The 27,639-nt window shown below is 42.8% G+C and overlaps 1 protein-coding gene across 2 annotated transcripts in view; it reads right to left on the reverse strand.

Annotated features, from left to right (window-relative positions):
* ARHGAP15 (Rho GTPase activating protein 15) overlaps window positions 1-27,639 on the reverse strand; it is a 662,894-nt gene that overhangs the window by 37,372 nt on the left and 597,883 nt on the right. For both annotated transcript variants that reach the window (XM_070423457.1, XM_070423458.1), the window contains exon 13: window positions 26,920-27,025. In XM_070423457.1, the coding sequence (XP_070279558.1) occupies window positions 26,920-27,025 (106 nt within the window). The remainder of the gene's footprint in view (window positions 1-26,919; window positions 27,026-27,639) is intronic.

Consider the following 27,639-nt stretch of genomic DNA (forward strand, 5'->3'; position numbering starts at 1 on the left):
ATTGTATCTATTCATGGTAAGTGTTGTGCAAGAATAAAAAAAAAAAGAATAAGAAGAACCTCTGCCCTACATTCACTATGCTGTCAAGTTAACCTATAAGGTTATTCAAAAGAAGGGCTATGAGTTGTGAGTAAGGAAAGATCTCCCCTCAGATAGGGCCAGATCTCTGGTCAAACATATCTTAAAGGAGCTGGACACTGAACCAATTCTCTGAAGGAGTGGTAGAACCTGAGGTGAGCAGGGAGCAAAAGAGGGCCTTGGGTAGGAGCAGAAGGGTAGGGATCAAGCCTTCCAGATGGAGATGCAAGAGGCATGAGTGGTGTGGATGAGAAAATTCATTCATCTGGTGGAGTGACACATGTGTGGAAGGAATGGTTAGAGTACCAGCTAGTGTTAAGACAGTGAGGAAGTACTGACATTATCCTATCTAATAAAAGAGTAATATGCAAATTAATCGTCACTCCGTCACAAAGATGGCGGCAAGCCACGGAGCTGGAGTGAGCAGGAGGCTTGAGTTGCCCCGGTGATGGAGGAAGCCAAGCTTCCCGCTCAAGGCAACAAAGTGTCAATTATAGAAGTTCAATAAGTCCCAGATACCTGCTTCCAGCCCGCGGCTGTGGCCAGCCTGAAAACGGCCATCAGCCCCTCATGCAGGCTGGCCAGGCACCCCAGTATGGACCCCCACCCTGAAGCTTCTGTGGCCAGCCTGCAAATAGCCCTCAGCCCCTGACCCAGGTGGGCCAGGCACCCCAGTGGGGACCCCCAACCTGAAGGGGGTGTGGCCAGCCTGCAAACAGCCATCAGCCCCTCACCTAGGCTGGCCAGGCATCCCAGTAGGGACCCCCACCATGAAGGAAGTGTGGCCAGCATGAAAACGGCCATCAGCCCCTCACCCAGCCAGGCTAGGCACCCCAGCTAGACCCCCGCCCCCCAATCTGGGACACCCTTCACCAGCTGCCCCCCACCTGTGCACCAGGCCTCTATCTTATATAATAAAAGGGTAATATGAAAATTGACCCTAACAGCAGAACGACTGGGAATGACTGGTCACTATGACACACACTGACTACCAGGGGGCAGATGCTCAATGCAGGAGCTGCCCCCTGGTGGTCAGTGCGCTCCCACAGGGGGAGCTCTGCTCAGCCACAAGCCAGGCTGACGGCTGCCAGTACAGCAGTGCTGGTGGGAGCCTCTCCTGCCTCCTCAGCAGTTCTAAGGATGTCCGACTGCAGCTTAGGCCTGCTCCCCGCTGGCAAGTAAACATCCCCTGAGGGCTCCAAGGCTGCCAGAGGGATGTCTGACTGCCAGCTTGGGCCCGATCCCCCGGGGAGCGGGCCTAAGCCAGCAGGTGGACATCCCCTGAGGGTTCCCAGGCTGCAAGAGGGCACAGGACGGGCTGAGGGAACCCCCCGGCCCCGAGCGCACAAATTTTTGTGCACCGGGCCTCTAGTTTTATATATATATATATATATATATATATATATATATATATATATTCTATATAAAAGGCTAATATGCAAAGTGTCCCCTCAGGAGTTTGACCAAGAAACCGGGAGTTTGATGACTCTTTATGATATGTGCTGACCACCAGGGGGCAGCATGCAATGAAGGAAGACCCTGGCCGGCAGCCGGAAGGCCCCTATTGGCCCTGATCACCGGCCAGACTTAGGGACCCTACCCGTGCATGAATTTCGTGCACCAGGCCTCTAGTTTTATAGAAAAGAGACCTTTGTTATGAAATCACCTCCACTGGAAACTGAACATCTAAGAACTCTGAGTGCATTTAACCACCTGGCATAATCACTAAGTTGGAACTCAAGTGCCTTTAAGGTAGCTTATTTCCATGTTCTCTCTACCCCTAAAATAAGCCTGGGTGATTGGACTTACAAACTCGCTAGATGACCTGGGAAAGTCCCAGGTTGGCTCATCTTTGAAATGAGAGGACTGAACAACTTCCCTTCTGATGCCGAGCCCTCAAAAACCAATACACCATTTCCCTCTTCAAAATAAGAATAAAGGTCAGATGCACACTATTGCTTCTGTACCTCCACTTGCCTTTTGAATGTCTCTGGTTAAACTCCCAGATGTCTGCACACTGAATCATTAAAAAGAAAAAGAAAAAAGTCTTTTTTTTTCTAAAAAGGAGTGGCCTAGGTGTTGATTGGACTGAAATTCCACAGAACTAAAAACAAAACCGACTCCTTCCCGCCCCAAAAACAAAAACCTTCCATATGTGTCTCTCTGGGCAGCCACTTTACTACTTCCTGATTTTAAAGCCAACAGTTAAATTTTTAAAGAGACATCTCACTTTGGAATATAAATGTGTGAAATCTAAATACAAAATATAATAAAGCAGCCTGAGCCAAGCCATGCAATTTTAATTTTTTTGTAGTTGCTTTAATTTAGGGTAGGCGGGCACGTTCGACTTTTGAACTCTGGTTCTAGCTGTGCTGCAGTTATTTGGTGGGTTTCAAGATGAGGCCAGCATCTTCTCAGTGGCTTAGTTCACTCATTTTTGGAAGATGCCCCACATTCTCAGGATACTGAAACCTCAAAATAGCTCAATGCAGAAGGGCATAGCCTTTCCGCCTTACCAATTTGAGGTGGTAAAAGACAAAGACATGTTGCCTACTTTTCTCTAAGCACAGGACACGTCCTTTTGTGATTCACTCTCCATGCAGACTAAGAAAAATATATGATTACACTGTGGTTCTCAACCTTCCTAATGCTGCGACCCTTTAATACAGTTCCTCATGTTGTGATGACCCCCAACCATAAAATTATTTTCATTGCTACTTCATAACTGTAATTTTGCTACTGTTATGAATCGTAATGTAAATATCTGATATGCAGGATGGTCTTAGGCGACCCCTGTGAAAGGGTCATTTGACCCCCAAAGGGGTCGCGACCCACAGGTTGAGAACCACTGGATTACAGTGTGTGTCTAGGCCCCTTCTAAGTGCTCTGCTCTGGGGATAATGCACAATGGCCAAGGGTGGTAGCCGGCACTAAGCACAGGGGACCAAAGAAACATCCTCCTCATTTTGGCTGCATCTTGGCAGCTCTGATTTTCAGAATTCCTCTTTTAGAATATCCAAAATAATGTTACTAACGATGTTCCAAGGTTACTAACAATATCCTTAAAATAGCTCTCCACACCTGGTCATCTTTATTGTCTTTGAAAGCCTTTCATTAGAACATTCCAAGTAATCTTCTACCTCCCTGACTCCCTTGCCTCCTCTGATCTTTTAAGTCCAATTGTTGATCTCTCTTTCTACCCTCAGTTTTCCTCTGTGGTCCCACTCCATGTTCCAGAACATACCCCGTTTATGATTTCTCCCTCCCATCCTAACAAAAATCCCCGAGCTCATATTCCTTCTCGAAAACCTCCCTTGCCTAAATTCAAGACTAGTCAAGATAACTTTCAACATATACTTTCTGCAAATGCTTTCGGTCACTTTGATTTAAAGCAATCTAAGTTATTATTTCATTAGATTTTTAATGTGTGTCTGGACTACTTCTGCTCTGTCTTAGCTTACAACATTGTTGAGGTAGCATGATGTGTCAAATGCGCTTTTAGATGACCTTGAACAGTACTGTGAACATGTGTTTAGTCATCTCACACACATTTACTGAGCACCTACTATCCTACTATGTGCCAGGCACCGACTGGACCAGGTTCTGGCATTACAGGAATGGATAACACATATTCACTACCTTGGAAGTCTTATAAAGCCATAGAGTTGTTGTTTTTTTTATTTTTCAGTAGAAGAAGGCAGAATATGTCATGGTGATAAAAAGTTAGAGAACAAAGTGAGGTGGACTAGACAACAGCCCTGTCAGAAAATGTGGGTGGCCAGTGAAAGTTTCTCCAGGGCCTTTCAACTTGATGAAAGGCTGTATTAAATTGAATGTCAAGCCGATTTGACCCAGGAAATAATGGCCATTGAACAATATGCAGAGCATGATTGATTTGTACTTCCTGCATTGCTTAATAACCCTTTTAAAAGTGTTATTGTAGTTGCCCTTGATTAGGGCAATTCATTTCCATTTTCCGAATTTTACATCCCAAACTATGTATTTGCTTTCCTGCTTTTTTCTTGGTTTGGTTCTAAGTTTGTCAGAACAACACTGCCCAATGGCTCTTTTCCAAATTCCTTCAGCTATGTAAGTAGCAGGGTAATTCAGATAAGTTTCTCCCTCACCCTCACCCCCACCCCTTTTTCCTACATATGCAAGCACATACAAACAGCCACCTTCAGGTTTTTTACTGGCCCATCAAGAGGGAAACTTGAGAATTGGTTTAAGTTTGCGAAACTGAGACCATAGCTTTGTGGCTTTGACTGCACTTCCCAGTGCTGAGTAGACTGCTGGGATTCCACAAATAAATAATAAAAATAATAATGATTTTTAAAGCATTTGGAAATGCTGAGTTGAAAGGTGTGGTGTAAGTGCAGTGTTTTATTGTGAAAGTGATATCTCTCGCATTATCTGTTCCTAATGGAGGGCGGCAGTAATGGAGAGGGAGGCACTTACGCCTGTAGCCCAGGGGTCCCTGAAGGCAGGGTGGGGCTCAGGCGGGCACTGCGGTAACACTTACTGTACGAGGCAACTGCTTCCTTCCAGTCTAGCAAGAAGGTATGAGAAGAGTCACGCTGTTGTTTGTTCCCTTAAACCTTGGGGAGTCATCGTTGTTTCTTACTAATGGAGAAAGTGACTGAACGTCATACTGGAAAATTACTACAGATTTTAGTTTTTGTTTTGATCTCAGATAAATTTACATTTGGCATGGGGCATGTCAGCAGCATGGGTGTGGCCACGGCAGTGGTCTGTGCGATGGGGCTGAATGAAGTCCTCCCTCACCAGTTCCTATGTTGATGCTGTAACCCCCAGTGCCTCAGAATGTGACTTTATATGGAATGTGACTTTAACTTCATTGGTGATGAAGTTAAAATAAGACATTAGGGTGAACCCTATCCAATATGATTAATATCTTTATAAGAAGGAGGAATTGGGTCAGAGAGACACCAGGGTGCTTGTGTTCAGAGGAAAGGTCATGGGAGGACCCAGTGAGAAGGTGGCCCTCTGTAAGCCAATGAGAGAGGCCTCAGAAGCCACACTTGCTGGCACCTTGATCTGGGACTTTTAGGCCTCCAAAAGTGTGGAAGATAAATTTCTGTGGTATATTGATACGGCAGCCCTAGCAAATCAATATAGTCTGGAATGATCAGATTTAGAATCCACACTCAACTATACAGTACAATATAGAAAAAAAATTTTCATGTGGTATAGTCTGGGGGCTTTCCCAACTAAGGCCATAACTTTAATTATAAAATGAACATAACCTGTATTAAATTATGAATATGTTAACTTATTGAATGAGGACAGGAAAAATAAGCACCAGATTTAGGCTACATAGGCTTGCTCTTGAAGGTAGAGTAAAAAAATCTGGTTTCCTTGACTGCATTGTCATAACATGCATATATAACCGTTATTGAATCCAGGCTGTATAGACAACCAGAAGAACTCTGGCTCCACACTGTCAGAATGCACGCCCACAACAAAGACTCGGGGAGAACAGCCCTTTCATTCGATCTCTCTGAGCATTACCAACAAGAGAGCCGAAAAGCCTACCTCTGTCTGAAGTCTATCTACTTGTATGTATCCATGCATAAGCTATTAACCAGGCTCCCTGGGCTCCGCTGCTGAAAATATTAATATATTCAAATCTCATTCTAGCTACTGCAAAGAACAGTACATCAGATCGATGCATTAATATCTTTCTTAGACAAAAGCATCTGGAATTCTTATTTAAAGTTTCTTCTTGGTTCCTTGGACTCCCACTGAAACATAGGTGATATATGGCCTAATAAGGTACAATGGCCATCAGGTGCCAAAGTGTGGGGTTAACTGTGTCTATAAAACACTGTTTATTGTACTTGAAATACAACACTCTTTCATGAGAATTATGTGCTGAGTACTGTTCACAGCATCCAATGGCAGAAATGTGGTGTTTTTTTTTTTAAATTTTACCTTAGACATTTTACCTGACGGGAATGAGATGGACCGCATCTGAATGCCCTCCGAAGGCAGGTAATGAGACCTTTAATCATTCCATTGCCTCCCCTGTATAAGCTGTATCTTCCAGACACAAATACAGGCTCGGAGCAGTTGGGAGGCAAAGCTTTGCTGAGAACCAGTAAGTCAAAAGAAAAACTGGAGACTTTCAGGCAGTGATGAGGGGGAGAAATCCCTTCAGGTTGCCACTCTGCATTTCTGGGTCCCAAGGTAAGAGATATATAACCAGCCTCTACACTAGCCAGCTTTGCCTTTTTACTATTGGCTGCACCTACGGGCTTTTATCAATGACAGCAAACAAAGTAGGTGGTCTCCTACCTCTTTCTAACTGTAGAAAAAAAAAGTGACATAATTTTTCACAGCCTGAAATAATTGGGGAAGTACAGATACTGGTTAGGATCACTATGAATTATTAGTGGAAAAGTGGGTCTCAGAAGTACGTTACATGTGAAATATTTTTCGTCACTTGAACATGTGCCGTCCAGAGCTGGCCCTGTTCTAGCCGTCACAGGGAACAAACATTTCACATTCACAGATGCTCCCAATTTGGTGCGGTTTGGAGTGTAATTTAGATCAAACGTCTCCATGTAAATGAGTCAGGGTTTCTTAATTAGGTGCCTCTAAAGCAAAACCTTGGACCACATCAGTAGGTGTGGGTGTGGTGCCCACAATACTGGAATCTTTCCTATAGACCAGGCTCTTAGCATCATTTAAATAGAGCTTTTCTTTTCTTTTCTTTCTTTCTTTCTTTTTTTTTTTTTTTGGTTGTTTTTTTTTCAGGCAGTAATAAATCTGCAGATGGCATAGACAGAAAGACGCTACTTCAGAAGAGCTGTCTAAAAACACTGCCTCTTTGGCAAATGCCTTAAAGTAGGTCATTCTGCTGTGATTTAGCTTTTTCTTTAGATTTGATTGCCAGCTTTTTGTTCCCATTGCAAGTAGGGTGCATTCCAGTCCACAGACTTGTTCTTAATTTTTCCAACTGGTATTTGTTTACCAGGATTTGCAGATCTTCATACGAAAATGGCCAATATCCTGTCACAGAGCTAATCATGCCCTTGACCACAGAGAGAAATGGATCCCGGTGCTAATCTGGTGATGCTGAAATATTAAATGCTCTGAACACCCAGCCTCCCCACAGCAAAACTGCGCTGATTTATACCGGTGGGTTTGTTGAAATAATTGTCCCATCTTTTATACATGTGAAGAGAAGAGGTGACAGGATGGAAACGGAAAACTTTTACAAGCCAAATAGCCGTTGTATAGATATTCAGGTTATCTGCTTTTATACTTGTCATTGTTTGTGTTTTTTATAGGGGAAAAAATCACCGGGTCCCATTTCCCCATCGAGGCTTTGGGATTTACATGCAGAACCCCCTGCGGCATTAATGAGTCACCTGCATAAATCCCCTGGCAATCAATGGGCACATAGACCTTGTTTTGTTATATTAATTATTCCTCACAGAACTTTGACACTGACATTAAATGAGGCCTTAAAAAATCTTGATGAAGGTCTTAAGGTATCTTTTACTGTTCAAATATTAGCATTGCAAAAACTATGTCTAAGGCATTATTCATTTTGTGGTACCACACACAGGGAAGAAGGGATTGAAATAAGGGCACAGGGAGTATACTTCCTGGTCTTAACTCTCTATTGCCCAGAGGCCAGCTTTCCCAGGACTAAGTTGTAATCCTCAAATGGTGATATGATTAAAATAAGTGTTAAAATCAGAATGAATAAAACAACTGAGTACAGTGTTTTCTCCAGATTGGAGTTGAATATGGTGTCTTCCCCACAGGCCAAGTTTTGTCTTGGCAAATTGTTGGTGCTTTCAGGTGAATTCCAAATTGTCAGTTAAGAAGACACACACACACAAAAACTGGGCTCTGGAAAGGAAACGGAGATTATTGGCTAGGTGTGTTGCAAGATGGCCTGGTGAGTATACACTTAAGAAACAGACTCGGAAAATGGTTTTATGTGCAGTTTTCCTTCATTCCTAGTAAACTTCTTCTACTCGGAAGGCCTGGGAATATAAGGTTTCAATTAAGCAAATATTCTGGTAAAAAACACTTAAACATTACATTATCCTATGTGGATTAGCAGCAATCAAACAACACAATTAGTATTAAAATTACAATGGACATGACATTGTCATCCTTTGATAATTCACAAGGAACTTTGGAACTTGGAGGTCTCATTAGGAACTTGAGTTATCTCTGTGATAGGGCCTGGTTATTAGATAACATGGGTGGTTGTTGGAGATCTGACTGGTGAAATGACAGCTGATTGAAATCTATTTGGATCCCACTGGAGTGGGAGTTATTTATTGAGTTATAGTATTTGATGATGATGCTCTTTAGGTTTTTCAATGCTGATGATTCTGAATTATCTGTTGACTTTCTGCTTTTCTTCCCTTTGCTGGTCAATGAGTCTCACTGTGCTTGCCCCAAAGTGGAGTTTAATCCCATCCTCTCTCTTTAGGCTCTGAACAATCTTGTTGAATGCATTCTCTTTCATGATTTGAAATATTTCCTCTAAAAGCCTGGTTCTCAAATCTACATTTCCTCCTGTAGTATCATACTTTCACTTGCTAAAATAATTTGTTGAATACCTCCCGTTGCACTAGCCTGTGCTGGCTACATGGGGCACTGCGGAGCCCAGGAAGGAACGATTCCTGACTGAGGAATTACAGTTAGCCTAGGTCAGTGGTCGGCAAACTCATTAGGCAACAGTACAACGATTGAAATTTCTTTTGAGAGCCAAATTTTTTAAACTTAAACTATATAGGTAGGTACATTGTTATTAACTTAATTAGGGTACTCCTAAGGCTTAGGAAGAGCCACACTCAAGGGGCCAAAGAGCCACATGTGGCTCATGAGCCGCAGTTTGCTGACCACGGGCCTAGGTTGACTGAAGGATTAATTACAACTTTACCACAGGCTGAGTAGAACTGTCTATGGCTGCACTAGGAACTTGGGGCCTTCATCTCTTTGGTACATTACAGCTTACAGTGGGTTTTTATTTACACACATCCTTAGGGGTATAGGTATTGCAATCTCCTTTAACCCGGAAGAGGAAACTGATGCCTTGAGAAGCTGTGTTATCCAAGGTGACACAATTAAGGAGTAATAAACTCAGGACACAAATAAGTTTCCTGGTTCTGAATCCAATGCATTCTTCACTTTCTCTCTTGGATTCAGTAAAAGATTAAGTGTCTGGACTGGACTCTCTGCTTGAGTTTCCAATTGTGTCAAATTCTAATAACTATATATTCTTGCCTTTCACTCTCTTTATCTCATTAGATTACACACACACACACACACACACACACACACACACACACACTACAAGGTAGGTAAAGCTAAGCATTATTCCCATGCTAAAGTTGATAAAGCCATGGCTGGAACATGAAGCAACAGGCCTATGGTCAATGAGGAAGTTTGTAATGGGGAAGCTGGGGCTGAAATCCAGTTCTTTAAATTCTTTCAAGCTATCGGAGCCAAATGTGTGAGACACTTTGCACCCACAAATTACTCTTTCTGATTAGATTGATGGGATAATCTAAATTGTTCTCCAGTTGGTTTTCCTATTCCCCTAGAATGTATTCTTAACATAATGGTTTTTTACAAACTGGAGTCAGTTCATGTTATTCCTGCTCCAAACCCTACAACTGGCTCCCCTTTTCTTTTAATTCAGAGCAAGAGGCTAATTCCTCCAACATTGTGTGTGACTCTCCTTTTCTCCCCACCCTTCCTTGGCTGCAGTGACACTGGCCTCCTTGCTTTGCTATAGGGCCCAGACCCCAAGACTCTAGATGTCCTCTCCGCCTGGTGCTTTGACTCTAGGTGTCCACTTCACACACTCCCTCCCTCCCTCAACTATTGTCAAATCTCACCTGCTTCCCCAAAGACCTGCTTTATTACTGCAAACCACCACACAGCACTCTTGATCCCTTTAATCTGCCCTACTTTTACTGGTTCCTTAGCAACCATCAACTTCTATTATGCTGTAGCATTTCCTTATTTACTATGTTTATTAAATGTATTTGTTTATAGTATGGGTATTATGTTTATTATGCAAACCCAATGAAAGCAAAGGTGATTCCTGTTCAATTTACTGATGTATTGCAAGTTTCTAGAACAGTGACTCCTGCCACAAAGTTGGTGCTCAAAGTCCACAGATGATCCAGTTTCCGTTAGTGAAAACTCCACTCTCTGTATTCCACAAATTGAACACCTTGGCCTTGCCTTGATCTATTTTTGGTTATGCGCACGTCATATCAAACCAACAGCAAATTCTCTTGACTTCCTTTAAGGTCCTTCTGGGCATCCCCCCCCCCCCCCGCCGGAGCTCCTCAGCAACATGGGAGCAACTGCTCTCTAGCCACGCCCAGATAGCCGCTCAGTTTCCAGCTTGGCTCCAGCCTCCTTCTTTGGGCCTTGCGTCCCCAAATCCATTTTTACATATGATCTTTCTTTAAGTTGAGAAACTCAAATGGAAACAAAAGCAAAACTTACATTTTTCAACTACTCACTAACCTGCCTTGGTTCCCTATGGTCTGAGACATGGCTTCCAGCTTTTCTCCAGGCCCCACCCATAATCTGGCTCCTCCCTGCACTTGGGTCTCTCCTTCTTCTTTTCGCCGGTCACAAGGTCACAGACAGCACTGGATGCTCAGGGCCACATCCGGGCATCCCCCTTCGCTTGCTTCAGGTGGACCCACAGTCATCTCTGTGCTTCCCAAATCCCACCCATGCTTTAAAACCTAACTTCAGCTCTACGTTTCATTGGAGACTTCTCAACTATGTTAGTCTGTTTCTCCTTGCAGATACTGTTTAACAGTTAATTATTCTCTACTCTTTTTATTTTTCTTAAGTGCTTTGTCCCCTGGTAGATTAGTAGCTCTGCAAAGGCAGAACTTTATTCTTTTTAAAAATCTCCCTATCTCTCACTAATGTAGTAGTATGAGGCACATCTAGGCACTCCTTAGATAGATATTGTTGATTCATTGATTGATGGCTGTATTCTTCTCCTTCTTGTATATGTACTTCACCATGCTGGCTGCAGATAGCTGAACATTTCAAATGATATATTTTGAATGATACCCTAAATTTATATATCTTTGGCAAGTAATAGCATTTTTGCAGCTATACTGTTGAGCTATATATTAGGATAAATGTATATTTAAACTCCAGCCTTATCTAGTTTATAGCATGTCTGAACGTAGCAACCGATACTGCTTTCACCAGGGATTAACTGACTCATACTTATTAAGCATGTGTGTGTGTCTGTGTGTGTTTCTGTGTGTGCATGCTTCCTTCCATACATCTAAAGTGAATCCTATCATTAAGAAGTCACAAAATATGCAGATATGAGTATAAAAAGCACTTAGGAAATAACTAGATAAAGAATATAATCATTAATCCAACCAATAATTAAGCCTTTGATGGCACATTCAGGCTTTAACGGGAAAGCCTCCATAGCACACAACAATAAACTAAGTTTGCATAATATAAGCTGCAAAATGGCCCATTATTTGATGTTTTTCAGCAACTCTGATTTTATTTTACAAAGCTTGGAGGGAGATTATCGCTCTTTTACTGTTCATTGGTCAAACCTTAAAGTTCTGCCTTCTGCCATCTTGTCTTCTCCTGACTCATCTTGAGAACAGACAGTTTGGTTCCTGGCAGTGTGTCTTTCTGCAGCACTAACCAAAGAGTGAGAAATACAAGCACTGTTGAGAGCAAGCATCTCATTCATGAAACATGTTCAGGGACCAAATTCTGTGCCTCCCTTCCACAGAAAAAGCCATTATAAGAGTGGTGTGTATTATTTATTATTTTGGACTCTCCATGTTTCTGCTTCCTTTTATTCCTAGGACAAATGAAAGCAAACCTAATTATTCTGGATGTTGAATCTCATTTAAAAGCCATCTTTCTCTTTGCCCAGTCTCTGCTCTCTCGGTTCACAGAAAACTTCTCCCCTCCTTCCTTGTAAAAACTGCCTTCTGAAAGTGTGGTTCCTTGACACAGCACCAGGGAGCTTGTTCTCTGTGCAGAATCTTAGGCCTCATCCCAGACCTCCTGAATCAGAATCTATATTAAAAAATGTTTTTATTGAGCCCTAGCCAGTTTGGCTCATTGATTGAGCCTCAGCCTGTGGACTGAAGGGTTCTGGGTTTGATTCTTGTTAAGTCACATGCCTGGGTTGCAGGCTCGATCCTCAGTAGGGGGTGTGTAAGAGGCAGCCAATCAGTGATTCTCTCTCATCATTGATGTTTCTATCTCTCTCACCCTCTCCTTTCCTTTCTGAAACCAATAAAAATATATTAAAAATTGTTTTTATTGATTTTAGAGAGAGAGGAAGGAAGAGAGAGAGATAGAAACATCACTGAGAGAGAAACATTATTGGGCGCCTCCTGCATGCCCCCTACTAGGGATCGAGCCTGCAACCCAGGCATGTGCCCTGATTGGGAATCGAACCTGCCGCCTCTTGGTGCATGGGATGATGCCCAACCAACTGAGCCACACCAGCTTGGCAAAATCTACATTTTTTAACAAGACCCCTAGCCATTTGATTTGTAAGCACATTGAAGTTTGGGAAAACCTGAGCTGGAACTTTCTGAAATGCTTGGGTGGCAGGAATGCTAGCCACAGGACCAGCAGGTGGAAGACCCTTCCAGTGCCCGCTGTCCACCACTTGAATCCCTGGATATCCTCCACCATTTGAGTCCCTATTTCCTGAGAATGTTGAATCAGTCACACGGCACGGATGGAGGGCACTCTTTTTTTTCCAGCCAATTAGTGGCCACCATTAAGCTTTTCTGCCAGAACCTGGGTTGTGTGAGGTGAGGCCTTTCGGATGAGCTGCAGGATGATGGCCCTGACCTCCTGTGGTCCTCGAAGTTCCCCTGGTGTTTTTTGTGAGAGAAGAGGTTGATAACCTCAGTGTCCTGGATGACTTCCAATCTGTGTAATTGCATGCAGTCTACCTAAGCCTGCTCTGTAGTTTCAAATAGGTACATACGGTATTACTCACTTCTTGTACCACACTGCTGTGTAGTGTGGCTACAGACTCCTAATCAGCTGGGGTTTTCAGGTGGCTGCATTCATGATGAAGAAAACATCACTCTAGCCAACTCCCTCCCACCCCCCACTGTCTCCAGCTCCCTCCACCCCACACGCATCTGCCTAGCTGTTTTCTTCTATGTTACGTTTTTGGATAAAAAAAGTGTTTTGGGATCAGAAATTCTTAGAGTGGGACAATGACATTTCCTTAGTTCCCTTACGTAACACCTGCTCCTAGGCCTCCCTAACCCTCATAGCGCATTTCAGGGACACTGGTGGAGAAAATAGCAGGAGTGTGGTGAAATAGGCCTTCCCCTGCCAAGACGCAGCTCAGTTCCTGGGACTGTCAGGGAAGCACAAATTACATATAGTGTTTGGCAGCCTAGGAATCGGTCCTTTTCAGTGTGATGTGAAGGGAGAGTGAAGTCAGAGAGGACAGGGCAGGCTAGTTAGAAAAATACAACAGGACGTGAACTGCCTGTAAAAGGCCTTGCTATGGCTCTGGGGGATGCCTGGTCCTAAATAGAAATGTGGTGAGTGGAGCGTGAGGGGAATCCCTCTGTGATGACGCAGAGGTCAGCACCAGGAAGCACGTGCTGTCTGGAACAGCAGAAGAAAATGAAAGAATGATGGGGAAAGATGGGTGAGCTGGGAGCCAAGAGGATGGGTCTGTGATCCAATCAGAGAAGACATAGGGTTGAGAGCAGGATCTTTCTGGGATATAAAATGGTTGCTAAAAAGTGTTCAAAAGGGGAAAAAATGGGATTTCAGTGAAGCATCATTTTGTATGAGTAAATTTATTCTTTTTTATGTCCAAGCACAGAGACACAAAATAATTAGATAAAAATTCCTTTAGAGCAGGGGTAATTTATTTTATCTTTTCATATCCCAAACACTGGGGAAGATAAATGAATTAGCTAATGAATAAAATGAATGAATGAATAAAATAACAAAATTAATAATGGGAAGGATATTATTAAGAGGTGTATGTTGACTTTCAGTTTATGGAAAGCAGAAAAAAGAAAAAAAACACACACGTTTTAGTGCCCCAGGGCCAGCACCTATGTCTTGCCTACTCCTGCCCCAGAGTGGTTTCCTTGTCTCCTCTAAAATGGGGAAGAGAAGAAGAGCAAGGGGTTCCTCCACCAGATGGACAGACTAACCGAATGCCCAGAACAGAGAGCCATTTGCTAATCCCCGGGAGAAGAGGAAGGGCTAGAGGCAGAAAGTTGGGAAGCCAGAGCAAGATTGAGAGAAGTGAACATTCCCAGAGAGGGCAGGGAGGTAGATAACATAGTTGAATGAGGTCCCCAGGTCCCAGGGGTTGGGCGTTGTCCTGATAAAACCCTCTTGATTTCCAGCTGAGTGTCTATCATGATAGCTACTCAGTAGGTGTTAGCATCTTGACTAAATGGACAATAGATGATGTAGGCAAGAATGCTTTGAAGGTGAAGAGAGCTCTCAGAGTGAGGCATGGGTGGAAGAATTTGAGGATGGTGGTGATGTTGGGAGGAATGGGGGGGAAAAGCGTGGGCAGGGGGGGCAATGCAAGAGAAAATAGCCTGGTTAAAAAGAATGTATGACACAGAAGAGAAGAAATGACTAGAAGTGAGAAAGAGTCATCTCTATACAAGAGTCAACTCTATACAAAAGGCAATATTTAGTATAAAGATTCTGCATGCATTTTTAACGTCCTTTGTACATATCAACAAGTTAACCTGAGGAAAAATTACAGACCAAAAACATGTCATTGAGGCAGAGATAAAATACTTCAATATTCTAATCTTAAATTTGAGCTCTATTGTTGTGTAGATAGTTTCAAGGGACGGTTCCCAATGTCCTGATCAAACACCCCCTAACCTCATCTCCTGGTCCCCAGAGGCTCTCATTCCGAAGCCCATGGTTTTAGTTTTGTTCGTCTTCAAAGTCAAGTGCGGGCTGAGTCTGCCACGGGCCCAGACCAGTGATTCCCTCCGTCCACTGCTAAGGCCCAGTCTTTTCTCAGCCCAGACAAGCCCGTCCTGAGATCTGAAATCTGGTGTATAATCTGCACTTTTTCTTGCAGGAGGGAGAAAACAGCAACCCTGCAACACGGCAGTGAGCAGCCGCCCCACTAACTATTCCTGGATGTCACCCCGCAGCTCTCATTTCTGCCTCCCCCTCTGCAACCCTGTACGGCTGCGGACTTGTCAGCACCTTGTCAGGCTCCCTGGTGCGTGGGCTACCGTCGGACTCTTGTTCTTCACAATTATCCAGAAAAAACTCCCCAGAATCCTTCACAAGCAAAAAATATATATACTAACAGGTAAAAAAAACCACAAAGCGACTTTCAAAAACGCAGTCCCCTGAAGTGGGCGCTCCTTGCAAAGCTGCTGTGTCCCCTCCCTGTCAGCCCTGCAATGCCCTTTTGTTCGAGGTGTGACAAGGATGCGGGAGCCAGTGTGATGTCACGAAATAATACACACATGTCAGGCGGTGCTTTCATGTCTTGGGTGCAGACCAGAATAAATTACTCCTGTGGAATGTTTTGCTTTTCTTTGCAGGGAATGGCCCCGCAGTGTACAAGGAGCTACGCTGACAAGAAGTGGCGGAGAACTATTATTAAAAAGAAGCTCCTGGAAGGGAGGGCTGAGTGGCCCAGGGTTTCGCTGGGGTTCAGGAGGCAGAGGCCTGGGAGGCAGTCGTCCGGCGGACAGCAGTGAGACATGTGTCTTGTCCCGGAATTCTCACGGGCGGTGGGAGGGAAACGAGTCCAGCATGACATGAGCTCGAGGGAAGCGGTTCTCAGAACTGAAGGTGAACCGAGAGGAATTGGCAGCTGCCTGGACGTGCCAGCCAGGGAGGCCAGGGTATCAGAGACACGTGACAGACCGAGCGAGACAACTGCAAAGCTCCCCAAGCAGCTCCCGGGAGGGCTTGCCAGGAGGCCAGATGCTGCTCCTGGAAGAGTATTCTCCCTGGTTGGGCATCTGGGTTGAGCGCTTTCCATGTCAAGAGGAGAGGAGAGGTGGTAAAGGCAGAGCTGTCCCTGCCTTTTAATAAACTGTAAGCCTCCGAAGTGTACATATATGCTCATGCACACCCACACACAGCATTAATGCATGTGGACATGGAACATGTTTTAAAAAGAACTCCTAAAAATAAAACTTTCCCCGGTACTTTTTAGGTGGAAAGCGAAGTGTTAGGGGGAAGGAGAGAGGGAGGGAGGGAGGGAAAGAGAGGGCGAGCTGGAGAGTTGGAGAGAGAGAGAAAGAACACAGACACCAAGAAAAACCCTTATATCAGTATGTCAGCTTCCTAATTAGTTAGGTGATTTTACTTAAAGAGAGGGGATTATAGTTGGCGTTCAATTAAAAAAGGAAAGGGAATTTGAGCGATGGACTTGTGCGTCTATCACCGTTGGCTGGTCTTTCTCACTCGCTGCCTCATCATTCCTTCTTCCCTGGAAACACAGCCGGGTATTGGTGTTGGCAGGAAAGCTGAGTGTGGTCTAGTGGACTAGAAATCAGGTGACTTGAGGTCTGGTTGATCTCCCCCCGCCCCCCCTTTTCACTTTGAAGTTTCTCTGTGTCTCTGCTTCACAAAACAGGAACTGAATTTCTCATACACTTAAGATTGGAGGACAAGCGTTTGTAATCAAGGTGATTTTTGTTTTTTGTTTTTGGGGGGCTTTTTTTGGCTTCATCTAATGCTAACTAATTCAGGGTAGTCCTACGAGGTCAATATGGGACCTGGAAAAAATGATGGACAGGGAGGTTGCTTGATATAATAGGAGATAGGAGCAGTAGTCTTTAATTTAGTAGTGGGAGTAATGCCAGAAAATATAAAACTAAGTTTTTATATTCTGAGATCTGTTACAAGTCCCAGATAATCGAGAAATCAGGAGAACTGGCACCTCTCCCCTTACCCCCCTGGACAACAGCGACAGGTCTGACAGGCTCCAGCACCGATGGGTGGTCACTGACCCCTGACCAAGTCTTCCTCGGTAGGAGAGCCTCTCTTAGCACCCCTTCACTGTGCTCAGGGCCTCTGCATAGGCCATCTTAATATTAACACATATTACTTCTTTTACAATCAATGCTGCTCTTCTCTTCATCATGATGAAAAGATAAACATCAGGTGAAGAGAGAGTTGAGAGGAACAGCTTACTAACCAATACTAGGGAATGTAATGTTCCCTAGTCTTAGTCTGAAATATATCAAGTTTCCAAGTTTCCAGTTGATCTTAAGTGGAACCATCACTGACTATTAGATGATCATCTTCTCACTTGATGAAGTCATGTGACTCCATGTGTTCAACAGAAATTGCTGACTATCTGTGATGTGTGGGGCTTTGTACTAGGCTCTGTGGTGTAGCAAGAGTCAACGTGATGCACATTCCTGCCTTCCTAGAGGATAATGACAAAGGGACCAGGTCAGTTTCTTATAATTCCCACCTTCATCAATATTTTAAGGACTTAACTGCTATCAGTAACATTTTTTCTTCCAGCTTATAATATTTATTCCTGTGATTTTTCAAGTGCCAAAAGCTGAAGGCTCAAACAGTAGCTAGATATCACTGTAAATTCTGCCCATTGTCCTCTTATCATGAGAATTTTCTAGGCCTCCTTTTGGAAGTAATAGTTTTAACCACAAAAAAATAATAGTTCTGCTCTTGCCAAGTTTTCTTTGTCACCGTGCATGCCATTCTCAGACTCCTTTCCCAGGCTCTTCCTCTAATGACCCCTCAGTGTTAGACATCTCCAGGAATCTGTCCTCAACCCTCTTCTCTCTTCACACCCTTCCTTGAGGTTATTCATGACCTTACCCCGTTGCCATCTTTAAACCCATGACTCCTAAATTCAGACCTAGACCCCAATCACCTTTCCTGAATTCCCAACATATAGTTCTTATCTTCTAGTAGATGTCATGAATGGAATATAAACAATGACCAAATCACATCGTGTCCCCAAAATTTCAACTTCTTTAATGCTTACAATTTTATCCTTGTCCTCTATCTAAGTTCAGGATATCATCACTTACCTAGTTAAAAACCAGGTGCCATCTGAAATCTTCCTTATTTCTAACCTCTTGCATGCACTTGTTGAGCACATTCTATTGACTCAATCCCCTCCCCGCCCCAATGCCTTCTGTATCCATCCCTTGCCCCATCCCCTCCACCCCCACCTCCCTTAGTTTGAGATCTCTAGCTTGGACTATCATACAATCCTCTTAACAAGGTTCGCTACCTCTAGCATTGCCCTCCTACAGGCTATTCTTCACACTTAAAAGGATTGTGATCTCTAGAAATACAAATCGCACCACCATATCTCCCTGCTTCAGACCCTTCAGTGATTTACTGTCTAGAGAATGAATTTCAAATTCTTTAGCAAAGCCTATAATGTCCTGCACAATTTAGCTCGTTTACTGCATTCTCAGCTTATGTCCTACCGCTTCTAGGATCCACCATTTCTGTACCACACTGTAGTTCTTCTCAGTGCCTCTTGGTACAGAGTATTCTCCCTGCTTACCGTCGGCCTGTTGTCTGCCACACTGCCATCCCTAGAGACAGTGTCTGGCATTTGGGAGGCTCTCTTTGGTTTCTCTAGGCTAAATTTCAGCACCTGCTTGGTGTTTTCATAGAGTCCTGTGATTTAGCACCATATTTATTATAATTGTTTGTTAATTTACTCCAGGAAACTATAGGATACATGAGGGTAGGAGCCCCCTTTCTGCCTCTAGTATCAAATTATGGGGTCAGCAAATTTTTCTGTAAAGGGTCAGAGAGTAAATATTTTTGGCCTTGTGCAACTGGTTACAATTATATAACTCTCACCATTGCAGCATGAAAGTAGCCATTGGCTGTATATAAATATATGAGGGTGTGTGTGTGCTTGTGTGTGTGTGTGTGTGTTCCAGAAAACTTTAACAAAAGCAGGTAGCAGGCTGGATGTATTCCATGGGCTACAGTTCCCAACTTCTGATCTAATTCAGTGCCTGGAGTACAGTAGTCACTCATTAAGACTTCCTGCAGTAATGGGTGGATAAGATTTTACAGTTAACATTTTCACAAATGCAAATTTATTTGACCTAGTGCACACATGAGCAAAAGGGAGGGCTAGAGACATTAAAAGGTTTTCTTAATGTTGTACAGTTTCTAAGGGCTGAGGTTGGGATGTGGGCTTATGTCTTCCGATTCCAAATCCTTGATTCTTTCCATTAGGTAAAACACCAAGATTCATGGTGGAAAAGGGTGCAGCAACTTAAAAACCTTGCCTCTTATGAGAGAAACACACTCCGTGGGGTGGTTCCACCACTAATAGGGAAGACAGTGATAGATGGGCAGTAGCCATTTTAAGTTTTGTTTTTTTTCCTCCCTATTCTTCAGTGGTTAATTTTCCCATTCCGATGTTAAATCAAAAGATCAAAAGTAATAATTTCACTCCGGTCTTAAAAAGCCTTATCTCCCAAAGCCTTCCTGCAGAACAAGGGTCCACCACTGGAAGGATCATTGAACCCTAGTCCCCAGCTCACAGACCTTATAAATCCTGTGCCAAGATGTCTCCTAAGTAGATGACATTTTAATGATTACTACAGGGAGTTGGGAACTATTGCTTCATCCTCACGATCAGAGTAATTAATTTTCTTAACTACCAGGCCAAATTCTGCCACGGGAGTCCAGTTGAGAAATTTCAGACCCATAGGAAGTACATTAGCTCTTCAAAGTGATTAGGGTGCCATTTCAAATACACAAGCAAAGGAGCTATTAGGCTTCTGGCTTATTTCAAACAACTTGCAGCCCCTGTCCCTCAGGGAGGAAAAAAAAAAGGAAAAGAAAAAAGAGAGAGAGAGGAAAAAAAAGAAAATAACAATTTGCACAGGTTCCTCATTTTCCAGTAAAAATACCCAGGGCTTGCAAGTCGTGGGATATCAGGTATTGTGGTTGGGTGAGAGACCAAAGTGTACAAAAAAAGGGCGGAGTGCCAGAAGTCAGCACAGAAAAACACATCCTGCTCCAAAGCACACGGGGCCGAGCCTTCAGAGGCCCGCGGCAGGCAGACGGCTTCACCAGGCACGGCTCCGCGATCAGGGAGAAGGGCACGGGCTTATGGGCTTTCCAGTCCATTCTATAACCCTGTCTCATTTCCCCCCTAAATATCAGAAATGCCCGCTATGTATGCCACTTTAAAGACAGGGTGGATGGATTCTTACCTCACCATCGTTTCCTCACACAACCCTTATATTTCTAGATCATCATCGTTTGAGTTGCCTTTGACATGCTTTTGTGGAATATTTTATTTAACATCCGTGAAGACCACAGAGAAGCTTTAAATATCAGTTTACTCTCACAAAATAGCCACAGCTCGCCAGTCTCGCCTTTCACGGAGGCATTCGACTGGCACCCTTCCATGAGATCTGTCTATTCAGCCATATCAGTTTTTCACCTTGGAATTCTATGAACAGCTGGGAGATTTTCTTAGAGTCAATACAAAAGGGAAGATTTTTAGCTCCCCTTTCAAACTCTTTTATAAAGTGCAAGTCTCCTATAAGACATTTATTTGCATCCAAAGTCTGCAGTCCGTATATTCTTCCAAGGCTGGTTTTGGAAGTCAACGAATGACTATTGCGTGTCATCTCTACAAGCCACCCACTTCTAAGACATGCTGATGTTCTGTGAACAACGCATACCTATTTGGGAACAGAATTTGAAATTGTTTTGTCTTCCAAAATGTATGCCACAAAGTAAATCTGGCTAACAAGTTTGGGTTAGTGGTGCACTTTTGTATTTATTTTCTAAAAATCTGTAATTATATTATTTTTAATCCTGGAAATAAGAATGTGGGAAAGACTTCAGCAGTGGCTAAAAAGCCTTAATGATAGTAATTGCAACACACATCCCAGGACTGCAAAAGGCCAGCATGTGGTCTAGGCGGATGTGGAGTTGATAGAATTCGAGGAGGGTGTCCATGCGGGGTTGAGGCACAGGAGAAGGCCCTACCGGCTTCAAAACATCTCCCTTCCCAGGCCTCCACAAGGCCAGTGTGCTGTTCTGCCTGGCAGGAAGCCCTCACTGTGAGACACATTCTGATAAGTTGGACAATGAGCAAGAGAACTGTCCCTCGGAAACTGCTGTAAGGGGAGCCTCTGCCCGCGAAGCTCATGTAGGCCTGGGCCCGCCTCCACCCTCCTCAGCCGCTGAAAGGCAAGGAGGCGAGATTCTCTCGCAGGAAGCTCCCACTTCAAAGGTGAAGATAGTCGGGTCTGAGAGCATGGGGCAAGATGTGGATCAGGTGGATGTAGAGTCGGACACAGACTGGAGTTAGGCTCGGGAGTACACGTGGGGGTTGGGCACGGCATGGGGGTGTCACGTGGTTTGTCAAACATGTGAAAACAGCCTCACCGGGACTGGGGAAACTGGCTGAGTTGGGCCAGCATAGAAACTATGGTTTTGGAAAACGATTCTGTGGTGAGACGAAGAATTTTCTGGAAGCCGGGAAATTTGGCAACCCAGCCTTTGCAATTCTTCCTGTATTTATTTCATTGACAGTTATTTTATATTTCTCACTATAAAAATAGTACACATCAACATATAATGTTTATCTAGACCCTAACATGGGCTATTAAAAAGATTATTCATTGACTCCTCGTCACATAAATAGGATCAATTGCAATCTCTACTTTGTAGACAAGAAGACGAAAGCTCAGAGTAAAGGGGCTTGTTCATGGTGTGTCTCCGGTGAGGGGCAGAGCCTCCACTTACACTCAGGTTTCCTACCTGCAAAGCCTATTCTCTTTACCTGTCCTCCCCAGCTCAGGCTTCTCTACACCGTAGGTAGAAGTGAAAAGGAAACACATGAGAGAAATAAACTTCTCATAATGCAACAACTCTACGAAAGAAATAGTAACATCTCAGCATATATCTTTACAGTCTTTTCCAGATGCACGACTTTTCCACATATTTATAGTTCTACTCCCTCTGAGTATATAAAATATTATATCCCTGCCTTTAACTTAGCACAAGCATTTTCCTGAATTTAAAAAACCCCATTTAGCTATGAACCACATTTCCCTAAAATAGTATGAACTGATACCATGTACCATGTTCTGTCCCCCATCACTGAACGCTTCGGCCTGCTGTCTCCAGGTCTCCACCAGTGCAAATGTTCTGTTGTAAACAATTTATCTGCAGAACCAGCCTGCTGTTACTTAGGATAGGGTCCCAGCAGTTAAGACGACCACTCAAGACGTATAAAGATTTGAAAAAGTTTTCATTCTTGAGATATATTACATGTTTGCCTTTTCCAACATGCAGAGAGATACATCCCACTGAGCAGCATGTAGAGGGCTTGATTCAATACACACCTGACAAAATGGGATTCATCTTATTTTATTAGTTTTCTATAACCTCATCTTTTTCTTTCTCCTTCATGCATTTGCAAAATAGAGAAAAGGGTGCACCATTCTAGCAGGTCTTCCTTTTGCTTTTTAAAATTAATGTTGGAGGGACTATTTTCACAGTTTGAAACCTCAGACTTATCTCCATGGCTGACTAGACATGGGCGATAAAGAAAGGAAAGAAATAAAGACTGTATGGCCCTGGCTGGCACAGCTCAGTGGTTACAGGGGTGGGCAAACTTTTTGACTCAAGGGCCACAATGGGTTCTTAAACTGGACCGGAGGGCCGGAACAAAAGCATGGATGGAGTGTTTGTGTGAACTAATATAAATTCAAAGTAAACATCATTACATAAAAGGGTACGGTCTTTTTTTTTTTTTTTTTTTTTAGTTTTATTCATTTCAAACGGGCCGGATCCGGCCCGCGGGCCGTAGTTTGCCCACGGCTGGGTTAGAATGTCAACCTGGGGATCGGAGGGTTTGAGTTAGACTCCTGTTCCAGGGCATGTACCTGGGTTGCAGATTCATTACCCTGCCCGGTTTGGACACATGTGGGAGGCAACCAATCAATGTGTCTCTCTCCCACTGATGTTCTGATGTTTCTCTCTCTCTCTCTCTCTCTCTCTCTCTCTCTCTCCCCCTCTCCCCCTCCCTCCCTCCCTCCCTTCCTCTTTCCCTCCCTTCTACTCCCCTAAAAAAATCAATGGAAAAAGTTTCCTCGAGTGAGGATAGAAACAACAACAACAACAACAACAAAACTGTGTAAAATTTTTTTTTATGAAAAGTCTCAAGACTTGGACCATTTCTTTCCACTTGATGTTCACCCCTCCCATCTATCTGTGTGGCCTCCTGGGCTCTTCTCTCATTCTGTCTTGTTCGCCTTGCACTCTGTTGCCAAGTGAGTCTTTCATAAACACTAAGCATGTTTTGCAATTGTCTGATAGGTAAGGTTTCGACAGTTCTCTGTTTCTTATATAAATCCTTTGCCCGGCTTTCAACCTCTCAACCTACACACAAGGTTTTTTTGTTTTTTTTTGGTGTTTTTTTTTCACCAGCAAGTAAACCTTACCTTTCCAGGTCCTCCTTCCCATTAACTTCAGCTTCGCTTTGCCTCCCTACCTTTCCAAAGAAGCAGGCTAAAGGCAAATGCACTTGACACTTATATTTTATACAGATAGAACTTGCCATTTATGTCACAGTTCAGAAGGTACCCCAGGTCCTTCCAGTGCTTCTCACTGTAATGTCAATTTGTGAAAGCGGCTATAAATAAAGGCTGCTAGTTGATGGCATTTTGAAATGATAGCTTATTCTGAATTCCTGATCTCAAGCTATCACAGCAGAAGCATAGAACTTGAACTCAAGTTTGATCAAGAACGAGGACTCTGAGACTATTTAGCCTTTACAGCCATTGTGTAATCTTATGGTTAATATAATCACAACCCGTTAAAGTTCTGGCTTCCTGGCCAGAACTTGCATTCACCTTCTAGTCCAATTGTGCAGTATCGAGCTTTCTCAGTTGGCACTTCTCTGCTTTCAAGGGAGCATTTAACTCAGACCTCTGCAAACATGGAGCTCTGTTCTGTTGGCTGTAGAGTACGTAGGCCAAGTGGAATTTCTGGCACTTCATTACATTCCCTGACCCTCACTAAACAAACTTCAAAATATATATATTTGCAACAATTTGGAATAAACACTACATACAAGTGTTGATGGTAGATTTTTCTGAAGAACTACCAAATGCATCAAGACTAAGGAAAACATTCTAATGATTCTTTCAAACATGAATATATTTAAATTCTCGTTAAACAATCTTCTTATTTAGTCTTCTCAGGCTTTGATGACATGCCACGATTGGCTGTTTATCAAAAACTTAGCAAGAAATGCTTAACAAGACATAATCATGTGCACACACTTGTGCATAATTAAACCCAGTTTAAAAATCAGTGCGCAGTGGAATATGGTCACACCACTCAAGAAAGGTGGATGACTGGCAAATGACACTTGTCTATCTATAATGAAAAATCTTATAATGTGAATGCTGTGAAGGTGATATCGTAATCCGTTCTTAAATCTTAGTTAAATACATCTATTTCCAACTCTACTGAGCTGAATAAAAGTTCTAGCAAAGTCAGGAAGTTAATTTAGGCATAAGACACAATCAGGCATTAGTTGTTCACACTGGAATGGTGTGGCATGGAGGTGAAGATTCTCATCCTTCCAAGGTTTTTAATTGGATGGATTCTCATCTGTGTGTTTTATTTTGTTTTAAAGAAGAATTTAGCTGACTCTCATTTTCTTCATTTTATAGCTGTTCTTTCAGTTGGAATGGAAGAGGATTAATTGAGACTGAGTAATTGATATTTCTCAAGATATACAAGACTAGGTATTGCATCGCATTAAAGACTACACTTTCCCATTTGTTTTATGACTTTGTCCAGTTAACGTTACTGAGATAAGCGCTCTGGTATTTACTTGTAACTTGAAACCCTTTTCATAGTGTGACTGGATCCTACGGGAAAAGAATTAACATTAGAGGAATGCTTACCCTGTGCCAGGCATTTTATATGCATTATCTCATTTAATTCTCATAACCACAGGATATGGCTGACATAATTTAATCCAATTTTATGTGCCTGGGATTATAAAGGGAGTTAAGTGTAGAACAAGGATTTGACACTAGATCTACCTATTTCTTTAAAGCCCAAGATCCTTTCAGTAAATCACACTGGGTTTCCCACTGTAACCAGGATGTGGAGGTGACAGGAAAGGCCATTCTAACAACGAGGGGTCCTCTGAACTGCCACACGGTGCCCCTCTGGGAGTAAAATACGTAAGAGGATAAGATGACTAATTAGATTAAGACATGTACCTAAAGTAGCGACTAGTTAAGCAAATTATGAGCTATGCATACCATTGAATGCTGTATCATCATTAGAAAGAATCAGATGAGTCTGTTTAATGAAATGTGAAGCTGTCTATGAGTTGCAAAGTAGTTGCAGGAGAATATGTGCTGTATGATATACTTTGACACAATCAACAACCATACACACATTTTTGCATGTGCTTAGAAACAGGTCTGGAAGGCCATATACAAAAGTGTTAGTTACTTCTACTCAGCAGTCTAAGAATGACTAGTAGGCAAATTTCACTTTTTAATGAAATATTCACCACTGTTTAAATTTTTTGTGTGCAATCACATGTATTACATTTACAATTAAAATTAATGTAATGAACTCATTGAATAATCTTCAGAAATGACCAGACCCAAGGAATGGCGATTAAGGTGATGAAGGAGATATAACCTCACAGAAGTAAACTTTAACAAGCTTTAACATGACCATCTGCATATGGTCAAAGCTAAAACCTTATCACTTGTATTGAGCTCTGCCTTATCTGAGGAAGGCGTTAACAGAGGACAAATGAGTAACAGTCATTTCAAATTTAACATGTCCAAAGGGCCCTCTACTTACCCATCTGTGTAGCACTACCATTTTTCCATTCGCTCAAGCCCAAGCCCTAAGAGACACACTTGATTTCTCCTTGCCCTTACTCACTGCATCCCAACCAGGCAAATCCAACCTGACCCAACTCTAGAATATCTCTCCAAGGGCTCCACTCAAGCCACCACTATCTGTTGCCTGGACTACTAGGGTTGCCTCCTAATAGGTGCCCCTGCTTTCTCTTTTACAATCCATTCTCCACATGGCCAGTGTGACCTTTTATATTCCCCCCAGTTGCGGTTCTTCATTGTATTTACAATGGATTACAAATGTCTTACTGTGACCTGACACCCATTTAACATTTGTGACCCCAACTCCCACCACCACCCCCCTCATTCAATAGGCTCTAGCCATCCTGGCTTTTCAAATACAATAAGCTCTTTGGGTTCTCTGGGTTTTTACACTTGTTTTTTTTTTTTTTTTTTCCCCCTGCTTGGAATACTTTTCTCTTACAGGACGGCACCTTGATAATTTGCATCAACATTTTACCGATGAGGAAATAAAATTTCAGAGAATTTAAGTACCTCATTTATGGTCCTAGCACTTGGTACAAGGCAGGGTTAGGTTTTGAACTCATGTCTGAAACATCTCATACCTTTCCCATTGTACTATACAACAAAGTAAAGATGACCCATCTCACGGCTCTGAGTATAGTTCTGACTAATCAACAAGTATCTGTTCACTGAAAAGGCCAGGATAAAATCAATTCAGTCAGAAGTTCTTTTTGTAGCTTCTCCTTCCTACCATTAGTACATTCCCCAACTTCTGCAGGAAGACTTAGATGATTGAGAGGGGAAAATATTAGATATATTGAGAAACTCTTATCTTACAGATCTGAAATTAAATATTGTTCATTTAAGAAAGGAGTATATGACACAACCAGAAACCTTTACAACTTACTTAGTCAGATGTCCAAAGAGGACTTTCATGGTGTCACGATTTGATGGAGGGAGTTTTTGTACAAGGGACTTCATAGTTTCAATTCTTGTGTTGTTATCTTGCTTTTCTGAAAAATAAAATAAAAACAAAGTTTAGAAAAAAATAAGATTTCATAGATACATGAGGGAATTTTTTAAGGAGAATTTTGGACTAAGAATTAGCAGCATAAAGTCCTACTCAGCAGCCAAAGGTTATAGGTATGCTCAACATTACCATGGAGTTTCTTCATTTTGATTCTGAATTAGATCATGGCTGTGTGACGGAGATTGGCCATAGAGACATAAGTCAAAGTATTATGTGGGACTCCTGGGAAGGACATGCATAAGGTGCTCATTTAGCTATTGAATCAAATATCACAAGTGTTTTTACTATTATACAAGGTGTGGTAGGATGAATAATGAACTTCCAAAAGATGCCCATGTCCTGATTTCTGGAACCTATAAGTTAGCGGTTCTCAACCTGTGGGTCGCGACCCCGTTGGGGATCGAACGACCCTTTCACAGGGGTTGCCTAAGACCACTGGAAAACACATATATAATTACGTATTGTTTTTGTGATGAATCACTATGCTTTAATTATGTTCAATTTGTAACAATGAAATTGGAGGTCACTACAACATGGGGAACTGTATTAAAGGATCACGGCTTTAAGAAGGTTGAGAACCACTGCTGCAAGTATTTT

This window comes from Myotis yumanensis, unplaced genomic scaffold (assembly GCF_028538775.1).
Source record: "Myotis yumanensis isolate MYYU_CA2020_CCGP unplaced genomic scaffold, mMyoYum1.0.hap1 SCAF_8, whole genome shotgun sequence".
NCBI lineage: Eukaryota > Metazoa > Chordata > Mammalia > Chiroptera > Vespertilionidae > Myotis > Myotis yumanensis.